The 23,828-nt window shown below is 34.0% G+C and overlaps 1 protein-coding gene across 16 annotated transcripts in view; it reads left to right on the top strand.

Annotated features, from left to right (window-relative positions):
• The window catches only part of Prr16 (proline rich 16), a 344,117-nt gene that overhangs the window by 202,418 nt on the left and 117,871 nt on the right, over positions 1–23,828 (top strand). For 13 of the 16 annotated variants that reach the window (XR_015444697.1, XR_015444705.1, XR_015444707.1 and 10 more), the window contains one exon: positions 1,295–23,828. This exon is cut by the window's right edge and continues 27,779 nt beyond it. Coding sequence is in view for 1 of the 16 variants with exons in the window: in XM_004836153.3 (XP_004836210.1) it covers positions 1,295–2,050 (756 nt within the window). In the remaining 15 variants the exon portion in view is untranslated. The remainder of the gene's footprint in view (positions 1–1,294) is intronic. The other 3 variants (XR_015444698.1, XR_015444699.1, XM_004836153.3) reach the window with 3 other exon arrangements.

The following is a 23,828-nucleotide window of genomic DNA, read 5'->3' as shown; positions in this document are numbered from 1 at the left end:
AAAAATAAGCAAGTTTTAACATCATGATACCCCCTGAAACAAAATAAGAAAGTGAATATTTCCTCACACTTGAACCAAAGAAATAATAATTCTTAAGGCACTTGTTTATCAAATATTTTTGAATCCCTCTTAGTACAAATCCCTCTATTAGGCCATCACAATGCAATGGGAATAACAAAAATCAAATCAGGGCCTTATTGTCACTGAGATTAAATTTCATGTGGGAAATATTATTTCCTTTCTTTTCTTCTTTTTTCTTTTTTTCGTTGTCTTGTACTGTGGATTAATCCCAGAGCTTTCACACTAAGCTACATCCCCACCCCTGTTTTATTTTTTGATTTTGAGACAGGTCTACCTAATTCACTAAATTGCCCCGGCTGGGCTTGAATTTGTGATCCTCCTGTCTCAGCCTCCAAGAGTGCTGGGATTACAAGTATGTTCCAATGTACACTGCTGGGAAACATTATTTTAATAGTAACAGTACTGCACAAAATATAATTTAAAATTATGTGAATAAAAGATACGATTTCTTGGGAATATTTAACACATTAACATAAACTATAGGTGTAGTAGGACTGAGAAGGCTTAGTTCGTGAGTGACTCCTTAACTCAAATGCTAAATATGTGTAGGAGTTCATTCGACAAAGAGGAAAGGTGAAAGCATTTCAAGAAGACTTATTAGTATGTGCAAATATCCTGTAGCAGAAAGCAGACTGGCAATTGTGAGGGTATTAAAGAAAACCAAAGAGATTCGAGAACAGAAATACAAATGGAAACTTAATAGAGTTGAAGATGGAGAGATTTTTTAAGAGTAAGACAGAGGCACATTCTGGAGCTGACTAGGGTCAGCTAACAAGGGTCATCATATTTTCTGAAACACAACTGTTATTATAATTTTTCAGATTATCTGGTGTTTTCTTGTTTTCAGCATGGAAGAAATGTTCTCATGTAACTTTCTTCATGCTGTGCAGAAGTCCTATTTTTTTTAGAAATCAGTTCTATTTTTGCATCAGGATTCTATCTTTAATGGGTTGAGCAGAGCCAGAAATAGAATGTTCATACATAGTGCTTGTGTTTTAGGAATGTAAAATTGTGTTTTCAAACTGTTGGCACTTTGTTTGACAATAGCTATTCTGTAAGTTAAGACTGAAAACTATAAGCAGCAATGGAATGCACAATTCCTCATCATTCAAGAGTCCCACATCAGATTAAAGTCAGACAGAAAAAAAAAATTGTTTCTGGTCTACTTGCTTTGGGTCCTTCTTCAACACAATTACCTTGTCCTTCCCACCAGGTTGTTGACCAGATTGATACCCTGACCTCTGACCTGCAGCTGGAGGATGAGATGACTGACAGCTCCAAAACGGACACCTTGAACAGCAGCTCCAGCGGCACCACGGCCTCCAGTACAGAGAAGATCAAAGTGCAGGCCAGCGCGCCCCTTATCAAACCCCCCACACACCCGTCCGCCATCCTCACAGTCCTGAGAAAGCCAAACCCTCCACCACCTCCGCCACGGCTGACACCTGTGAAGTGTGAAGACCCCCAGAGGGCTGTGCCCACTGCCAATCCTGTGAAGACCAATGGCACGCTTTTGCGAAACGGAAGCTTACCGGGTGGACCTAGCAAAATCCCAAATGGAGACATCTGCTGCATACCCAGTCTTAACTTGGACAAGACCCCACTGCAGCCTCTGATGCATAGACCCGAAAAAGACAGATGTCCCCAGGCAGGGCCTCGGGAACGAGTGCGGTTTAATGAGAAAGTACAATACCATGGCTACTGTCCTGACTGTGATAACCGCTATAACATAAAAAACAGGGCGGTCCACTCGCACAGCGAGCCTGTCCATCAGCCAGGAAAGACTCCTCACCAAGGGCCTCCTCTCCCACCTGCCCCCCACCTCCCTCCCTTCCCACTAGAAAACGGGGGCCTGGGAATCAGCCACAGCAGCAGCTTCCCCCCTCTCAGACCTGCAACTGTGCCTCCTCCCACTGCGCCAAAACCACACAAGACCATCCTGAGGAAGTCCACCACCACCACAGTGTGATGTATGCCATTTTAAAAACTTCTTGGTTTCTTAATTTCTATATCGTAAGCATTAAATAATAAGTAATGAGCACTTTCTACTCAAGCAATAAAAAGCTCAAATATATTAATCCTGCATTCAACAAAGTGGCATAAAACCACCTGGTAAGTATGCAGTGCATTGCTTATATCCTGGGTTTACATTATTTTAAATGTTAAATAATCAAAACTGCAGAATAATGAAAAAGTATGAATGCATTGTTTTTGTACTTGCACTAGACAAAATATGACCTTTCAAATATCAAATATTTTGATTTATTAAAATACTCAGAATGATTCATTTTATTCATGCCTAACTCATCTATGCATTAATAACATGTCATACTCTTAACTTTGATCTGATGCTTTATAATAAGAAATTTTTAAAATGAAAGACTATTTTATTATTTTTTTCTAAAGATGTTTGTCACTAGTTTTGCATTTGAAAATGATATCAAAAAGTTTATTTTCTATACTATACAATTATATGTTCAGCTATATATGTAATAAAATATTTTGGTTTGTGGAAACATCATTATGTCAATAAATCATAGTAAATAATGCCAAGGGCAAATGTTCCTCAGAATTTAAATGAAGGACCAGTTTATTTAATTGCATCACACTATTTATTGAAATGGGGAGCAACTCTGACCGTTTTGAGAAGATCACTGTAAGTGTATGTCAGAATTTTCTGAATTATATCTTACAATCCATGTCATAAATGCATCTTTATATATTTGCATATTATATACCACCACGATGGTACTCCAAGAACTTTTGTTAAACTTCAGTATGTTGTCTCACCCTTTCAATTTTCCTGCCCTCACCATTCATCCAGGGCTCACTCTAGGGAAAAAATTGCCTCCTGTGTCAGCAAACTCTCTGCCTCCCTCAGAGAACTCACATTTATAGGAGAATTAAGAAGATATAGATGTTTCTGGTAACAGAATGTGTTCTGCGTAAGCCTTAACCTTGTTTTCTTCAGAATTGAAAGATGCTGTGGGTCTTTGATGTTCCATAGAAGAAAGAGTGGAACCTTCTCCTTCTGTCACCAAATAGAAGTCTTCCTCTTCGTCCTCATTTGCTAGCCAAGGAGACATATGTTCCCTTGGGTTAGTCAAGGGTTTGGACTCATGAGATGTTTTGCTCTGGGGCTAGAAATGAATTTATTTTCCTACAGTGGTGGTGAGGAAAGGTCTCTGAAAAAATTTGGACCACTAAGTGGTAAGAGTAAAGGGAATCACCTCTGATGAAAATTTATTCATTATGTAAATTGGAGAATGCAGAAACTTTCTTGAAAATTTGATTCTTGGTTTCAAAACTAAATATTTCTGCCACACAAAGGCAGTCTTCAGTTACTTCTCTGTTGATTTGTCGAGGCAGTATCATGGTAATATGTAACATAGTTTTTAAGCCAATTTCTATTAATATGATAATGTTTTTTGGGCACAACATAGAAGTGAAATAGATTTTATTTTTAAAGGCATGATCAAGTCAGTGAAAACAATAAATGATTGACTTACTGAATGCGAAAGCAATATGTTAACGTTTTACTACATAATCTTGATATAAGCAAACCCAGGTATCCTCATCTTTCTGTAATTAAATAATTACTTCTCTTCATGCCTCAGTATTGGGACTGTTCAAGATTACAAACAACTGCAGACAGAATTTTCTTCCTTTTTCCTGTCTTCTTTCTTCAACCTGTTACTGTAACCTAAAAATCACCATACTTTTTGAGATCTTGCCTCTTTCGTGTGCCTAGAAATTAAACTGAGTCCCAAAGTAGAGCTTTCCTGAAATCACAAGTCAACCACAGAGCAGATAATTTGCTTGAAATAAACTGAGTTGAATAAATTGAATCATTCAAGATGATTGAAAAAGGACTTTGGGCCAGATACCCAGAAAAACCTTCAAAGGTTCAAATCCATCTCTCCTCCTCAAAGTACAAAGTATCACGATAAAAGACTGTGCTTTCTGTTTGATTGGTCGCTTATGCCAAAGTGCACCTGTTTTTTTTTCATTCAATGTGCTTATAAATAACCATTGATCTGGAAAGCTGAGTTAAATCTCAACCCAAAAATGTTACAGTTAGTGACTTTAATTTCCTAATATAGTTTAATTATTTATAATCAATAAACATTAGATCATAACAGTATTGAGCTTTCCTTTGATTTCTTTATTCTAGATTATTTCAATTTTCATTAATATGGAATATGTTATACCAGTGTGTTTTTTGTTTTTCCAACTGATAATTTTGCAACATTCTCTGGCATTTAAGTTTTGTTTTATTTTAGTTTTTGGTTTTTGTGGTATTGGAGCTTGAACCCAGCACCCTCACACTGAGTTATATCCTCACCCTTTTATTATTACTACTGCTTGTTTTTTAAACTTCTGACACAATGTCTTGCTGAGTTACTTCATTTGGCTTCAAACTTGTGATCATCCTGTCTCAGACTACAAAGCCACTGGGATTACAGGCATGTCCTGTGCAGGTCAGCAGTTGTTTTTAAATATGAATAAATTTGTGGTAACTGGAAAGCAATTAACCTTGAGCATCATAATATTTTCCTGAAACTTGTAACTAAAGTGTCATAAGTGGAAACACAGTTTTTATAAACAATAAACACTACTTTGAAATTTAAATTTTGAAGTGCAAGCCCTACATATAGTCCATTAAATCATAGATTATGATATAGCTTTCCTTTTCCTAAAGATCTTAAACAAAAATACTTTCCTCAAATTCTTAAGTGCAGCTGCTTTTTTTTCTATGATATGCATTTGAACATTTTTATTTACACATAGTATTCACCACAGACTTTGTATCCTTACTCCTGTAAAGGTGGCATCCTGGGATCATGTAAAATGGCAAAATGTTCCTTATGATAATACCCATACATAGGGTAAAAATAGAACATATTTCAGTATATCAGGCACGCTAAGTAAATTAGAATGAGAAAAATATTTGTCTTCTTAATTTGAACAATTATTTTTCCAATTTGGGGAGGTTATTGTATCTCTACTGATGTAATATAAAAAGAAAATAAAAAACTAAAGTTCTCTTCCAACTTCCAATAAGTTATAAAAATGAAATAAAATGAGTATTTTAGGACATGCTTAAGCTAATTATACAAAGATCTCCACATAAAATACAAAGGTATGGAAAAAGAAATTCCCCACTCTTCCAATTTGATATTCGTATCCCTCCCATTACTTCAGTAATATTCTAGGAAAAACAAACTTGTTAGAAGTGGATTAATTAATCTAAAAACTCTTATATTTGAATTATAACTACATCATTATTATTTAATGGATAAAAGCATAAGGCAAAGTATTATATGGGTTTCTTTGGACAAATCAGTAGTTGCTTTTTAGTTGCTTTTAGCATCATCTGAGCAGCAGCTATACCACTTCTGAAACTGTGGAAAACCTTTTATCTATAGATTCTAAAAAGGAAATGATAGCTCTTTTTGGTGTTCCATGAAGAAAAATCTGAGTAGTTCTACATATAATTGCACTGGGGCTACTATAATAAAGTCATGAATCTCTGTTGACTGAATTTTTTTTGCCTTGGAACAAATGCAATAATGCAATTCTGAGACATGATTATTCAAAACATTTCTTCTCCTAATTTCTTATTGGTAGGATATTTTCCTATAATATGTGTTCAAAATTGTATCATAAGATTACATTGCAATATATTTTGATAAGATAACATGTTTTCTGAGAGAATAATTTATGAAAAATAAAATTATTTTAAAAGCTATATTGCATAATTAGGTAGAGTTCATGGCATTTGACAATTACTAGATATTATTATGAATGTCTGGGTCAATGTGTAGTGGTAATTAAGATTTTAGAGTAAATATTTCAGAGTTTTAGAACCATTTGAACTGTACAATTCTGAATTAATGATAGACATGATAGTACAATTAGAGCACATAGTAGTGCTGAACTTAAAACAGTAGCTACATGTTAGTGGAGCAGTAATTAGTAGGATGTCATTTTATTTGAAACCCTTGGGTTTGGCATTGTAATTTTGGGGGGGAAAGGTAACATGGAACATAAAGTTTGGCAAATAACTCCCCATTTAAAATCCAGTTAAGCTCTGGTATACTATCACACAGTATTGTGACTATTCCATTGACATGTATACATTGTACACTTCAAAAAACTAAAGAAAGGGTTTTGAAACTTTTTTCCACAGAGAAGTGATAAATGTTTGAGGAGCTAGATATGTTTAATCTGATTTAAATATCATGTAATATATCAAACATTATATGGTACTCCAATGATATGTACAAGTTAAATTTTTCTATATAAGTTAAAGAAATTAAAGTATAATTAAATCCACATGGGGTATACAATTATTTGAAGGCTAGCAAAAAGTAGGGAAATGTTGCTTATAATTTATATCTTCAGAAGTAAACAAAAATACACAGACTAATGTATTAAATTCTCTCTGAAACTGTACATGTGTGAGAGTTACTCTAATACTAACTTATAAAGGAAAAGTTATGTGTTGTTTTATAAGTGTAGGACTCCATGGCCTCAGTTTCCATGTTTTGTCAACCAATCCCTTGGTATGTGTGAACTGTTATTTCTGTGCTTGCATGACTCCGCATGCTTTCCTATCTCAAAGCATCACCATTTAATTGTGTTCTTCTTAGCTCTGAAATTTGGAAATCTCTCCTTCATTTTGAGCAGTTATTTTGACGCTTGAAAAGGGTTACCTAATGTTGTTTTGACATTTTTAAAGTGTTTGATCTTTGCAGAATATGGAAGAGATTTTAAGCAATGTAGCTACTATCTGAAATGCAAGAGCTGCTGAATAATGCAAGCCTCTTTTTTTCAGTCTTTTTAAAATCTAAATTCAAATACTGTTTTGGGGGTCTTTCTGTGAAGTTCTGATTCCATAGGGTTCAAGCCTATGGCCCTAAATGTGTCACTACAGTTCACTGGTATTTCATTTGTGAATTTCATCTATTTAACATTGACCTCTAGAACTAAAATAGAAATGGGTTCAGTAAAGAATCAGTGCGTTAGAACTCTGTCTAGTAAAAGTATTTTCATCCTTTTTTTGTTAGACAATAGAAATGATTTTCCACAATTTTATACTATAATTGTAAATCATTCTAGGCCACAAAAGGGATTTTGGACAAGCAAATAAAACAATGTGTTCCTACAGTGAGTTGAGGTCCATGGTGGCAAGATGTGTGGTAGCTAACCCTTAACAAAAGCTTCCTTTATGCCTGCCTTACATGTTTTGCACACATTATTTTCCACTTACAACATCATTTAATTTTATAACATCCCAATATCTTGGACAAGATTGTTATCTACATTTTAGAAATGAGAACACTATGTCACTTCGAGCCCATTAAGTGGCCAACCCAGGATAGTTTTCCTCCACATCCCTCATTCTTCTTCAACTTTCAGAACTGACTAAAGCATCGAGACCCTGCATTCTGGAAAGGTGATCTGTAGAACTAAAAGTCATCGCTTTCTACAACTTGCCTGAGGAAGTTGTTGGAAGATACACAATAAGAAAAAAAAGGTGTCTCAATCTTAAGGTAGTGTAGGCCCCTCTGCTGCAGTGACAAGTTCTACAGAATTTTCTAGATTATTTCCTGCTTAACCCAAAGTTTCTGCTGGGTCTGGAAGACTGACCAGGGGAGGCATCCTCAGGTTGCAGTCCCCAGTACAAGTACAGCTGATTGTGCAGGTCCAAGTTTCCTCTTCTAGGGATCAAAACAAGGGACAGGTGACTGGAGACACCAGCCATGGGTCCTGCAGGAATCAAGGGTCAAAACCAGTCACACAGTGTCAGGGTTCAGTTCTAAAATGTCCCCCAGAGCTCTTGTGTTCAGAGGGGCTTTTCTAAAGCCATTGGATTATGTAGAGTTTAATTTATTCAGTGTATGAATCCGTCGATGTATTCAGTATTTGATGGCATTATTGGGAATGATGGAAATAGGAGGTGATGTCCAGGTGGAGGGAGTGGAGCTTGGAGGCTGACTCTGGGGACTGCAGAATGTTTAGTCTTCAGCCTGTCTTTTCATACCTTGCCCTGTACTCTGACTCCCACAGGTAAGCAGTTTTGCTCCACCATACACTTCCTCAGTGATGTTCTGCCACATCTCTGGCCTACAGCAATTCTAACACACAAGACTTTGTCTGTAGCTTACATATACCCAGAAAGGGAAGGAGATCTGCATCTGGGTAAGCTTAAAGCATACATACCACTTCTAAAAGGCTAATTATGTGTGTGTGTGTGTGTGTGCATTCTGTTTTTATAGACTTTAATATTAGCTGATATTCCTTTAATCTCACCATAAATTAGAATGCCATTTTATTCTAAACAGATATGGAGTGAAAAGCCCTGTTAAAAAGAGACTGACAATTTTACTATGATAAGGGTTGGTTTTAGTATAGCCTTTAACTGTATATAATATTTGAATTTTGACTGAGGATACACACCAACCTACATTTTTATTTAACCATTTCAGAATTGTATGCCAAATTATCTTTTATTAAATTCCTAAATAAAGAATTTTTTCAATAAATTAGGTTAAATTACAAATAATTTTTCTTCAAAGAATGCATAAGCCTGATTTGAAAATACATACTGATTTATCTAGAATATTCAAAGAAATATATGGTACTACTACAGAAATGTAGTTCACTGATGCTATAAATTGTGACATGTTTATATAATATTCATCTAGAAGACAGTGTATTGATATAAAAACATCAGTTTGAAACCAGAAAACCCAGGTGTGAGGCCTACCTGGCTCATCCTAAGCGTTCCTAATCAGATCAGTAAAATGTCACAGGATGGGCTTAAAATGAAGGTCATGTCACACTTTTCCTGTCTAGTGGCCTGAGCAGTCTTCATAGACACATTCTGGGCTCATCCAACCTTGAATGACAATGTAAGGAGCAGGGAGAGAAATAGCAGAAGGACACCATCACTGAGCAAACCCAACAAATTCCTGCAAGTTTCAATTCCTTTCTGGGGATCAATGCTGAAATGTAAAATAGATTAAGTAAAATGAGTATGCAACTTCAGTGTTCTACAGATCTCCAGCCTTTGGAATCAATAACTTTAGAGAAATTGAATCCAGAAAACCACCAAATTATTCTACTTTGTTGTTCTTTGTGTATGTCAGAAACATCTTGCAAACTGGTGTTGGCATCATCCTCCAAACTGGAGCCAGCTAGACTACACATGGCATGGCTGTTGATTACTGTTTACTCTGTGTTTTGTCTTGAATGACATCAAGTTATTAGTATGGAATGGAAGCTCTTCTACTGACACAGTTAGTTACATTATTCAGCTTGCTGCATCTTTCATTCATCTGCTCATTTTCCATCCTTCATGTTTTCTATTCCTTCACAAGTGCTTGGACCTGCATTTGTTCCTCAAATTGTATAATTTAACACATTTTATTTCATTCATTACTATCAACATTGATAAAATTATCTATCCCCCACCACCATGCACATGCCTAACATTTTCAATACATTTCTCCTCTGAATGGTATGACTTGCCAACATGTTTTAAGGCCCTAATAATTTAATGGATGTAAAAGTACTTTACTAACACCACAATTGAATGTAAATCATTGTAATTAATCTGTTACTTCTTGCCAAATTATTTTTCTTACTTGTTAACCTGGTAGATTGTTTTATATTTGCCTATATTGATGCTAATGATATTTTATTTATCTCATTTATGATGTAATTAGTTTACTTAGTTTTGTTTTGTTTTGTTTTGTTTTTTGGTACTGGGGATCAAACTCGGGACCTTGCGCTTGCAAGGCGGGTGCCTGAACCACTGAGCTAAATCCCCAGCCCAACTTAGTAAGTTTTTGCAGTTACTTTTATAAAGTAATCCTGATTTTTTTTTAGAACCTTGTAGAAGTCTCACTTTTGGCTTATTGTATTTTCTGAATTAGTAAGTTAGAAAATGAACATGACAGAAATCTGAGGTGACTACAGCAAGAATGATAGTTTATTAAACTGTTTTGACAAAAATAGCTTACTTTTAATTGTTAGGATAATATATAATTATCACATATGAGTAAATTTATTTATAGTACAACTTGTCAAACTAATTAAAGTCTAATACTACTAAATATTTGTACTTGTACTTCATCTAAATGTGTGTTAAACTAAGGGGTTAAATCATCAAGCTTTTGTTTAAAACAGAAAATGTTTATGGTTAAAAAGATCATCATGATATTTTAGGAATTCTGATACAGCATTAACTATTGCTTTGCTTCACATAATTTATTATGTATTTCTAGGAGATCCCTTTCAGAAATGAGAACTGAAGTATATAATCACAAATACTTATGGTATAACCACAAGCCAGTGAATATTGTCAAAAAGTAGTCCAAATTATCATCTGGTACTATTATTTTCCACTAATTCAAACAGCCTTTATGGTATAAACAGTGTACTTCGATATATTTTTTTCTGCTTTTTAAATTCTCACAGTTGTATCAAGGACTGCACTTTGCTTAATATTTAAAATACAGTACTGACGTTGATTTTAACAATTTCTTCATCTAAGTGAATTTATTATCAGTTATTGCAGTAAATTATGTTAAAAAATAGCTCCTTCGTGTAACTTCTCAATAAATTTAATAAATTTTCTGGTTGCCCAGACTCCAAGTTTCAGCTGCATGTAGCTTTTCCATCTCTACCATTCTGTTCACTCACATTATTTTATTTTTTGTCAAATTTCCCTTTGTAAAGTCATTGTCAGGGTCTCTCTCAGACAGGCTTTTGTCCTGACTTCTGATATCTGTGTTTGCTATCTGCCTGGTCACTTGACCTCTTTCTTGAGTGTCCACTTTATTCTGCTGAAATCCAATAGAGAAATATTTCTTTTATCACTTCATCACAGTCCAGAAATGCTGAGAGTTAAAATTATCCTTTATTTAAAATTTTTAACTCAGTCTGTGGCCATTCTAACAAACCATCCTAACCCTAAAGTTACAATGGTCCTATGTATCAAGCCCAATACAGATAATAATGTTCCAGATAGCCTGTTTACTGACAGCTCTGCCATCCTTGCTGATTTTCAAGTGCTGTACTTTTCTTGGACATAAGATACCCAGCCTGATATAATATAATACAATAGTTTTATAAATGTTGTATATATTTCTACCATTTACCTGATCCTTTCCTAAATAAAAAAAATCACAATTGTAAAATTGGTACAATACAGATAAAAATGTATGTCATAAAAACAAGTAATGAAATGAATATAAATTTTTAAAAATGTGTTTCTTTTCATAAATTGGCAATATTATGAAAAGCAGTGTCTACCATAGAGTTCACAGAATTTAACACACATTAAATCCAGCTCTTTCACTTTGTAAGTTGTAAATTGATTTCCTTGTAGGCTACATAAACGTGGAAATTTATGCACAGAAATATAGGTGTTCTCACTTGATATGAAATATATTTCTATTAAAGCAACCTATTTTTATGGAAGATGGATTGCCACATACTTCTGAGATGGAATCAGAATCTGGCATAAAGAAAATAAGCAACAAAATTTGAATTAATAATGTAAAGTGCAGTCACATATGCAGGAAGTACCCAGCAAAAAGTTAAAATAATTAAAATTAAGAAATAAACTGTCACCATAAAATATAAGTAAGTGAGGTAATGCTGATGCTATCTCACTCCACTTAGCCATTTCACAATGTGTATATATTTCAAAATATATAAAATTTTGTCAATTAAGGACCGGGGATTTAGCTAAGTGGTTTCGCCGCCTGCTGCGCAAGCGCAAGAAACTGAGTTAAATCTCCGGTACCAAAAAAAAAAAAAAAAATTTTGTCAATTAAAACAGATGTAAATCCCTATGATGAATGTTATTATCGTGGATATCTAAAATGTACCAATAAATGTTTTGCTAAAAACAAAACAAAAAAAGAATAAATGACTGAAAATGTTTTTAAAAATAAATAAGCAGTTAAAAATTTGTACTTAAATGTTGACCTGAAAACAATAGGGGTAAAAATAAAGATTTTGCCCTTTGATTAAGGCATGTTAAGGCATGAAGCTTTAGTTATACTTTTACCACTTTGATTTACATTAAAATATTCACTTTGTTTTTCTTTTGAAAAGTAAATATGCACTGTTCTTTGACTGACCTAATGTGAAGAAAAGGCTGATTTTAGCTCCCAGAGATGAATTTAACTGATAAGAGAGATTTCTGTGAGATAGCTCTGCTGTATAAACGTTCTCATGAGAATGAAGCTTTTAGTTAGGTTTATATTTATTCATTAAGTTGCCTGCTTCAGACCCACATTATCCCAAGGTCTACCCAAATCTCTGTGGTGCTGAGAAAAAATTCAGTACTTCCTTCCTGCTGGCAAGAATCTCAATGTCAGATTCAAAGATAAAAATAGAAAAGATAAAAGCCAGGTGTAATGGTGTATGACTGTTGTCCCAGCACCTAGATGACTGAGGTAGGAGAATCTCAAGCCTGGGCCACATAATCAGTTCGTGGGTGGCCTGGATAATATAGCAAGACACTGCCTCCAAAAGACAAATAAAATAAAACAAGTAAATAAATGAGGTAAATACAAGTTCCAAACAAAATTATACCAATGACGTGCTTCTTAAGCCATATTAAACGTTTCCACTTAATGAAACAAACAATAAAAACTTATATGAGTTTTCCTTACTTTGCAAAAGTTCAAATGGTTTTAGCATAGTTATGTTTACCATTTACATCAGGCTTATTTTCTGAGCATAGTGAACTGAAACCTGGTGTTTTGTTTCCTGTGAGATGCCTGTCATGCTGTCACATGCATGGAATACAGGGCATCTTTGTGTTGTGTTTGATAAAATCACTTTGATAAGAATAGAGCAGTCATTTCAATGAGTATTTGTTGACTGAATTCATGGAATGAACAATTAGGTGTAATATTTTATTGATTACTGCTTCCTATTCTCACAGCTCTTTCTATTGCATTTGTTGAATGTATCATTCCTTGTAATCTTTGGGGAGGCTGGAGTGAGATTTGAAAAGAGTTTTTATGACTGTGGTTCCCTGTATAAGAGTTTCCATATTAATAGTTTAAAAATGTGACATTTACTTAGCTTACAGTTATAAAGGTTAGTTCTCATAAATTTCCTATTCCACAAAATGAAGGAAGCGGTTCAGAATTTCTTGTATCCTAAGGTTGATATAAATAGCAGCTGATTGATTGACATAGCCTCACCCTTTAGCACAGAGAGACAGAATTGGCTTTGGCTACTTCAAAGTGTCTTAGGGGCCTTTCATACTGAGTTAAGACACTGACTCTGCAGCTGAGATTAGGTGGGTGAGAATAATTGTGTTTTTTCCCTTTGTCAAAATTCAAACACAGAACTATTATAAAAAGTTTCTCTCTTAAGAGAAAATAGGTTCTTAGACTGTTCTCTAAACCACTTAGACAATCATCTTCTTAAGAAAAGGATATGGGAAATGAAAACACTTGAAGATAGTGAACAAGGATAAGGGTACTTCCAACTTTCTGTGTGCTCTGGAAAGTAGAATTCCCATTCCGGCTTGAATCTTGGAAATGGGAAGAGATGAAGGGAAGAACGCAGGGCTTCAATAAACATAAAAGCTGGCTCCTTCTCTCACTTTCTGTCCTGCCATAGGGGTGTATTGCAGATCTGAAAAATGTAAAAAGTGTAAAAAAACCTGTAAACATGTGATGCTAATTGCATCACAGAGGACACAATTTTATTTTCCCGATAGAGATAAGCAAATCTGAGTATATACATTTTAAAAATTCTTAGCATTTTGTAGTGGAGACGACACCACAACATCACTATTCTCAGGAATTTCAATCCAATGAGCCTATTTTGCCTTTCTGCATATGAAAATGTGGATCTCAGTCCTGCCTAAACATTAGAATCATCTGGAATCTGTACACTCTGATACCCCTCCTAGACCAATTAACTCAGAATAGCTTCATGCGGTCTCAACCATGAATAGGCTTAAAAGTACCCAGAAGATTCTTCTGTATCAGCAGAATTATGATTCATTAAGTGATGCTCTACAGAGAATGGTGCATCTCATATTATTTCATCCTAACTGAAATAAAATAAAATCAGCACTTATGAAGTCTATTTACATGTTATTTCACCATATGTTCAAGAGACAAGAATGACATAGAAATTCATATTTTAAAAAGTTTATGTGGTGATTTAAACCCTATTTTGTTTATTGTAGAATTCCAGTGTTGGAAATGTATTTAAGGCTAACTTAAAAAGGGGATTATATGACTTCTTTACTCCTCAAAGTGTCTATAACTTTTTAGTCGATATCTAGTCCAAAGAGAGGAAAGTAAAATTTAATATTAGATTGTTATAGGAAACTAAAGTCGAGTTGTGAGAGCACTTCAAGAATATTATTTAGTTATCAGTAATATATTTAAGTTTTAATAGTTCTAAACCAATTATGAATATAAAATCCTATTCTAATTATATAAAAATAGTTCATTAACAACTTTTATTTAGATTTTCTGAATCTGAATAACCTAAGTCAAATACAATATTCTGACATTATTGGAAATCTTATATTCTTCATGATATCACTCAAATTCTACTTTCTTTAGGTAGACGAATTATAATAAGCATACACTTTGGGTATGTTCCATACTTGTGTTACACAAACTTTAAGTATTTGTTTATCACTTTGAATTTTATTCTGTCAGTGAATTAATTTTTCAGTGTTCAAAATAGTGATATTTTTCATAGTCCTTCAGAATCTTATTTTCTATTAATTATGTTTTTAATAATCAGCTCATATTTTCCACACTAGCTTTAACAAACTTCCAAAAATTTTTGTTCAGTGCTAAGGACCAAATCAATTTTTTCTTTATTCTTTTTTTTTCTCTTTGGCTAAGACAATAAGGCTCATTTTTGTAAACATTGGGGATATACGCTAATAAGAATATGATGATAATTAAGAGAATTCAAATGCTATATTAAATACTGAAAATAGCTACAACTGTAAAAAAAAATCCATAGTGATCTCCTCTGACCCTGTGGTAATTATTCTTATTCATTCATTTATTTTTGCATTATTGGGGATCAAACTCTAGTCTTGTACTTGCTAGGGGACCACTCTCTCCCTGAGTTACACCCCAGGCCATAATTATTCTTAGAAGTACTGCCAGTTGATAAATGTGAACCGGATCCTGATGTAGCATCATATGCAGAGAAAAAAAGTGTGCCATAATCTAAAGAAAATTAAATATCCAACAGAAAAGATCTTGGTATGTCATTAATTGCTTATTGTATAACAGGAAAGAGGTCTTTTATAAATGCCCTTTTATTCAAAAACTTACACTGTTTCTTTCACTATTCTCTTTTAACAATCATGTAGCAAAGTTCAGTGAAATGTATTGTAGTTAAAATGAGTATAAAAAAGGGCTTCAAATGGCCTTGCAAATAATCTCACTAAGGAATAAAAAGGGAAGAGACCAAATCATATTCATGAACATGGAAATGACAGTGGCTTGTATTTTATTTCTGTACTCAGAGAGCAACTGAAAAGGAAGAGTTTCTTCGGTTTAACTCGAGAGAGAACATTTAGACTAAAGCAGAGTTTAAGATTTTACATTTAATACTTGCTAAGCACATCATCTCCATGCCTCAGATGTGATGACATTCAGATATTCTTCTGGCATGATTTTATCTGTTCCTAAAGAGGAAATTCACAGTTTGGCTTTTGAGACACATTATCTGCACTCCCTGCTTGGAATTTCTGCTTTGATGACAGTACTCCTGGGCTGGCAACCTTAGGAATCCTCTGGCCAGGATGCAGCTGTCAGAGCTTCTTCACTGTTATGGGTGTTAATGTGCAGGCCATTATGCCACCTCAGTGGATGCTGGGAACAGAACACGATGTTATGCTCCTGGATTCTCTTTGTCTATAAAAGCAAAGCAACAACAAAAAAGACAGAAGTGTTTTATTTTGTCAAAAAATGCCATATTACACTACAATATCTGATCTTTGAAAGGAGCCATTTGGAATTATCTCAGATCTCTATTAGGAGAATTCTGTGGTATGAGAATATGAAGAAAAAGTAGCATTTACTAAGAAACCGCTATGCACAGTGTTGAGTATTCACATAAGCTACATTTTAAAATTATTATGACAAACTTTGTCAAAGAAAATTTGCCTTGGATAGGTTAAACGGGCAAGGGAGATTTTATTCAATGATGTTTATTTTAATACAGGTGAAGGCTATTTCAGTAAGAAACAGGATTCAATTCAACTCTGCTGAAATTTAGGTCAGGTGAATTGGCCAAGGTGAGCTAGAGGTTGTTAGTGTGCCTACAGCATCTTTGTTTACTAATTGGTTCCTGTAGAAGTTGGACTTTCACCTTCAGAGATAGAGATGGAGACAGAGACAGAGAGCATGACTGTCTTGATTACGTTTCAAAAGGACAGCTCCTAGGAAGAGAGTAAAAAATTTGCATTTGACACAGCAGAGGAAATTTACAATTAAGTTTCTAAAGCAAATGCTCTAAGAAAAGGGAGATCAGAGGCCAATATTCTGGAAAGAAAACCATTAAGTTTGGAGTGGAAGGGAATGTGAAAGCCATCTTGTTCACTCTTAAGTGTCTACTGTAAGTCACAAGTAATTTACTAAGGGACTAAGGCCGGGAGAAGCTGAAGTTGCTTGGCACCAGTCTGCCAGCTCTTAGTGGCAGAGTTTGGACTTGAATATAATTCACATCTTTGCCAAAGTCTGCTGCCTTTTCAGTACATGCTAGTGTTGTAAAAATCCCACATAGATGGAGAATGATAGCCCACACAGAAAGACTGCCAAACAAAAGGATCTTAAACATTTTTTCAAAAGCTCTTCCATATCATCAGGGAAGGCAGCTTTCTCTGAAGAATTTCCGTTCATTTAAAACTATGATATGGTACATGTCCTATAGTTTTCAAACATCTGACTATTTCATTGACTTAAATCAAATGCAACTTTGGAGCAGGAAGAGCCATCTAATCTGCATGACTATTATGTCCCTTGTTTCTCGTAACAGTTTCATAAGTGGTAGAGGTAATTGTCTTAGAATATTTGTGAAATAGCTCTAGGACATTTCTGTTTACTCTCTTAAAATTTTGTCCTTGTAAGACTGATGAGTCAGGCACTCCTTTAAATAAAGAAGGGGAAAGTTAAAATCACTTTAATAATTAATAAAGGGAGTTTCTCTCTTGCTTCACAGAAGCAGTCTAAAGAAGTAATCAGGGACTTGAATAAGGGGTCTCTTTCTTTCAAATGAGAATTAGACAATTGGGAAAGCAGCCCAAGCCCCAGATCCATTTGTCAGGCTACAAACCCATGAATGAGACCGAGGTGAGATCTTCTCCAGTGGGTACTGTTCAGTTTTTAGCTTCTAATAAAGGAAAAATAAGTATACAGTTTTCTGAAAAAAATTGTTGTTTGTGAAAATATCTGATATTTTTCACCTTGTAGCATCTTGATTTTCAGTTTACTAAATGATAATCATCTACTTTTTAGGATTTCAGATGACAGCAGAAACACTTTTCACTGTGTAGGAAATGCTGGTCTTGAATTTGGTAACCGACAGGGTCATAGCTTCATCTTTCCCAATCATGCAGTTATTACAGGAAAAGTCAGTGTTGCTCATTATTCCTTGCTGCTAGTCTTAGGATGCATGAAGGACAAAAGCTTCAGTTTTTAATCAGTATATCAAAAACTTAGAAAATTTTAATCAAGTGCTTTAGGCATGGCTATTATTGCTTATCTCATTTTTTCTATAGAATGCTGATTACTTCCTTTTCTTCTATTGAAGTGGCTGTTCTCTTTTATAATAGCCAGAATGAGCTCCTGGTTAGATATTAATTGTCAGGAAATGATTTCCTAAGGATACCTCACTAAATTATCTCAAAAGATCTTTATTTGAATATGTCAGAGTTCTGATAAACTTCAATCAGGAAAAGCTAAAAATGTTATTATTATTGACAAAATAAAAAGAAAAGTATAAAGAAGACACTTATGCCATATGATACAAGAAGCAATTATTCAGTACTCTAAGCACTGGGATAAAAATTATTGTGATTTGTATTAAATATGTTGGTTTCAGAACCCAACCCCAGAGACAAAAGGGAGCCAGAATTAAACTAAATGTACATGCATTGTATCAATTTTTTTTAGGAATTTGGAAAGATATTAGAATTAATAAAGGTGTCTGAGTATTAGCAAACATATTTAGTTTAAACTGACATTTGGTGATAACAGTATCTTAACCGATCATCTTCAAATGATGTCAATGCTTGCAGGAGAGTTTGCAGAATCAATTTTATAATAATCTGTTCAAAATAATACTGTATTTATTTTTACTCTTTGGCACATTCTTTTTAAAAATCTATATGATTATATATAATATTAAATATGATGGTATCTCTCTGAGAAAAATGTACTGAAAAGAAACAATTTTATTAAATGAAAACTCAAATAAAACCCTTTGATCTCAACATGGTATTTCAAAACCAGACAATGGCCTGTTTTAAGCAGCATTGGTTATAGTTAGTTTTTACATTAGCAGTGGCCTGTTGCAAGTTGATGTAACTAAGGGTTTTCACCTATAAAACATGTGTACTTCTAGAAACAGTACCAAATTAGAACTACTACACCCATCTCAAAGTAAGGACAGTGCTTCTCCTATGGACTTAGACTCTAAATTGCAGGTTCCTCAAAATGCCCTGCATATAACAGAATCGTGGCAATGAAGTTCTTTCAATCTACTTTGGAAGAAAACCTCACAGCTTACATATTCTTATATATCATTATTCTTTCAAGCAGTTTCTCCAAATACATTACAACATTTTTAAATTTTCAAGAAAAATAACATGAAAAACAAACAAACTACACCTTGCTGGACGTGGAGGAGGTGAGGTACTGGAATAGCAATAGTTTGGATAACCAGGCTGTGCAGGCCTTGCTTGCCCAATCACCTTCCAAATTCCAGAGAGTTTTTATCTGTCCTGGCAAAGTTGGAAGTAGGGAAAATCTCAAAGAGAGAGATTTCTGTAAGACCCAAATTTTAAGCAAGAGACATTATTATTGTGGCCCTAAGAGGATATAGAAACAAATGCTTTAGAATTTAGAAATTATTTAGACCAAATTGTCCATTAAACATGAAGAATTGAGAGCCTAATATAGAGAATTTTCTCTAAGGTTTTCAGATATCTTCTGACTACAGAAATCCAAGATACTTGACTTTAGTACTCTATTGCATTGTAACATTGTTTTACTGTGACTCCGAAGGCTGAAAGTAACTCAGATCATGAATTTAGTTGAAGATAAATGTACCAAATACAGGTATAGGTAAGATCCAGGTGCATTCATTTCTGGCTCAAGGCAAAACAGTCAAATTTCATTCCTGTCTATAGGTGTTTAAAAAGGGAATCAAAACCTCAAGCTGCAATCAGGGAATAGTCTGATAATGCAAGAAAAGTTAGATCTTTGAGTAACATGAAGAAAATGGGGAGGGGGGAAGATTCTCAGACTCTACACACTTGTACCTTCAGTGACCTGTCCCTTACAACAGTCTACATTGTTAAAATACTCCCATATCCTAAATTAAATAGAATTTGTATGTTAAATTTGTTATTATTTGACAAAAATTGACCTATAGGGCCGGGGATTTAGCTCAGTGGTTCTGGTGCCTGCATCGCAAGCGCAAAGTCCCGAGTTCGATCCCCAGTACCAAAAAAAAAAATTGACCTATTGACAGTTATTTATAATTATATATAATATGTAGCAATTCATTTTATATTCATAATATTCATAATCAGATATATAGGAATATTTTCCAAGTGAGACCATTTTTTCCACTAATAGATTTATATGAATACTAAATTAAGAAGGATGAGGTAAGCATAATGGTAGACTTTATAAGCATGTGATCAAGTTTGTTGACTTCATTTTAGAAGACTTTTGAAAATTTGTTAATTTGGAGAAGGAATTGGACCTCAAATTTGTTGGTTATTTTTTAAAAATCTCATAGGCTCTAGTTAACTTGTCAAAAATATCCAGCTAAAAATATCCATAATGGAATTATGTGAATAGCAGAAAAGTTTATGGATTTCTTAAAAGAATCAAAACTAAAAATATGTTAAACTATCTAGCCAAATTGCTTGAGTCCCATGTGCCTAGTAGTTCACCCACCTTACTCCAAGCACATTCTATCCTATTAAAATAAGTATATTTCACTTATTACTACTGTAGGTATCATTTTTGTAGCAAACTGTTTCAAAATTAATGCTTTGAATAATATAAATGTATTATCTTCCATTTGTAAACAGAAGTCTGAAATGGATTTTTTCTGAACTAATCAAGGAGTCAGAAGAGTTCTGGAGAAGTATACAAAATAATCCACTGTCTTGGTTTGGCCAGCTTGGAAAGTCAGGCTCATTCCATGGCTTTTGACTCTTTCCTCCATCTCAAAGCCACAATCGCCATTGAATCTTTCATGTTATATCAATCTAACTCTGGCTCTTCTGCCTCTTTCCTTAACATTTAAAGGACTCTTGTGATTGATTACATTAGGCTCACATATATAATCAAAATAATGTCTCTATCTCAAGGTCAGTACATTAGCAACTTTTCATTCATCTGTAACCTTGGCCTCTCTTTGCCATACAAAAATGTATTTACAGATTAGGAGATTATAGCATTAACATCTTTGGGAGCCACTGCTCTTCCTACCACAACTACAATTATTTTCTTTATTTCTCTACTTGTTTTGGTCTGTTTTCTCCCAATACAAATGGAGAGTAGTAATAACATCTGTAGCTTTCATTTGCTAGTGATCAATGCAATGAAGACCAAATTAATGAAAAAATATGAAATATCTAACATGCATTTGCTATGGTTTTAAGGTGCCCAATGACTACTGCTTCTATATTTAGAGCTGTTTCACACTTATACAGTTGTCTTAATAGAAGGATGTCTGTCCGTCAGCTTTGTTACCCATGAGATTTTGATTGGAGGTCTCGTTACATACTCCTGTAGACATTTCTTTCTTGGACTGGACATATTTGGCCACTAGCTGTAACACTGTCTGAATCTGTGCTGTACAAAAGCCTACTTACTAAAACAGCTATGGATTGAGATAGTATATTTGTGAAACATGTCTGATAAGGGGTAATATCTAAAATGTATCAAGAACTCATTTAAGTCAATAGCAAAAACAAAACAAGCTACAAAAAATAAAAACAAGTAATTCCATTTAAAACTGGGCAAATGATCTGAGTAGACACTTTTCCAAAGAAGTCATATGATTTTTCATCAAATATGTGTGAAAAGGTGCTTAACATCATTATCATTAAACCATCAGAGAAATGCAAACCAAAAGCACAATGAAAGATCACTTCCAACTGGTTAGGATGTTATTATCAAAAGCCAACTGATAAATGTAGTTGAATCTGCAGAGAAAAGGCAGCCCTTGTATGCTATTGGTAGAAATATGTTGGTACAGCCTTTACAGGAAGAAGTTAGAGGTTCTTCAAAAAAACAAAAAAACCAAAAACAAGCATATAACTACCATACAAAATTCCTTTTGTGGGTATATAGCCAGAAGAGATGTGATCAGTATCTCAAAAGTGTATCTGCCATCCCATCTTCATTGCACTATTATTCACAATAGCCAGAATTGAAGTTGGAAGACATAGCCCACACACACCCCAGAATGTCATTCAGGCTTAAAAGAGAAGAAACGCTGCAAACATGGATGAAACTGGAGGGTAGGTAAAATAAAACAGACACAGAAAGAAAAAAAACTTTATCATCTCACTTCTACGTAGAATGTATTTTCAGATTCTTGAAAATATACACTTGTAACCTAGTTACATATAAATGTAGCATTGTTACATTTATAATTGGTCCATAATCCAGGCTCTTGACTTTCCTTTTATGGACTAGAAAATTAAAGTATTAAGGTATCTAGAAAGGTTTTCAGGTACACACAGGCATTAGACTTTTTTCCTAATATAAAAAGTCATATTAATTGCAGCATTATTTTCATAATTTCTGTAGTTCTCTATTTTTAAAAAATGATAAAATTAGTACTGTATTTGTGAAATGGAAATTTAAAATCTTAGAATCTAAATTTAAAAGTTTTGAACATTTGATCTAAAACTTTATATAATTTGACAGTAGCACATGACTTCCTAGCTACCCAGAAAGATGAGACAGGAGACTCTCAATTCAAGGCCAGCCTGGAACTTAGAAAGATACTGTCTTCAAATTTAAAACTAACAAAAAGACTGAAGATGTAGTCAGTTTTAGAGCACCCCTAGGTTCAGTGAGTGAGTGGGACCAGAAAAAAAAACTCATGCTACCTCACATAATTAAGCCACTATTCATCTCACAGATGAGGAATCTGAATCCAAAAGGCAATAAGGAGCTTGTTCAGGTTCCCATACATCCACAGTTGGTCAAAATCAAGCCCTGGCCTTGATACACAATAGTTTTCCCTCTTTCCCAGTTATTATCATTGTTTTTTTGCACATTTGTTTTCTTTCCCATGTAATATAATTTTGAAGTTAGCAATTGATTGAGCTCTTAAAACGTGGATGCTAAAAATGTAGCATTTAAGCCTGGGATTTAGCTCAGTGGTTCCACTGCCTGCCTCATAAGTGCAAGGTCCCGAGTTTGATCTGCGGTACCCTCCCCCCAAAAATGTAGAATTTAAGTACACAATACCCTAATTAATACATAGTAATAATCTTAGAGTGCATGAAAGCATTGGAATGCACCCTGACAATCATTTTCCAAACATTTCATCTATATCAAAACCCACCTTATATGAGTAAACTGCCCTCTGGCCAAAATTTTGATACATATCCAAGACCCATAAATCTTCCTTTTAACCTTAGGTTTACGTATTGGTATTTTTTAATTAAAACACAATAATAAAGTGAGATTATCTGATTATCTAACTTGTCTTATCTTTCAGTTAAATATTTCTTCTTTGTGCTCTATGTGTTTATACTATCAAATAGCAATATTAAGAACACTGAAATAAAATGGTCATAAAAGTAAACCACATGTGTTATTATTATAGCCAATGAATAATATTGAGCAAATTGGCAGAATTTTTATTAATACCAAATATAAAAGTGCATAGTATAAAATATATAATTAGAACTAATTAAATATGCTGAGAAAAAGTTATGATTAAAATTACTTTTTGCTAGAATTCGCTTAAGATAAGAAGATACAAAAATTGAAATTATTGCCTGTTTTAATGATATGCAGCAATCTGATTATAATTTTGAACTGTGAATATCATGCTTTATAATAGATGATGGACATTTATCATCAGTGTCACAAAGTACTGAGGAAAAGCCCATGGAAGCAGATTTGACATCAATGTTTCAAATTTAAATCTATTATTCTTCAGTAAATGGATAGATAGATGTAAACATTCCCACATATGTCATCTATTTGTGATATAACTTGATACTACACAAACTGTAAATGTTTCTCACATCCATTCAGATATTACAATTAAGTGAAAAAAAATTTATTTATCACTTTTCTTCATGTAATTCATTAATATAATCACCAGTTGGAAACATCATATATTAACAAATCCTTTATCAACATCATCTGCATTTTTAATTTTACGTTAGTATCACATAGGGTTTGCTCTAATATTCCTATTATTGTGTTAAAAAGTAATGAAAG

Source organism: Heterocephalus glaber, unplaced genomic scaffold, assembly GCF_053883595.1.
Source record: "Heterocephalus glaber isolate CG9 unplaced genomic scaffold, H.glaber_assembly_v1.0 deba00001606, whole genome shotgun sequence".
Taxonomy (NCBI): Eukaryota; Metazoa; Chordata; class Mammalia; order Rodentia; family Bathyergidae; genus Heterocephalus; species Heterocephalus glaber.
Note: the sequence above shows the minus strand (reverse complement) of the source record. Positions and strands in the feature narration are given on the sequence as shown.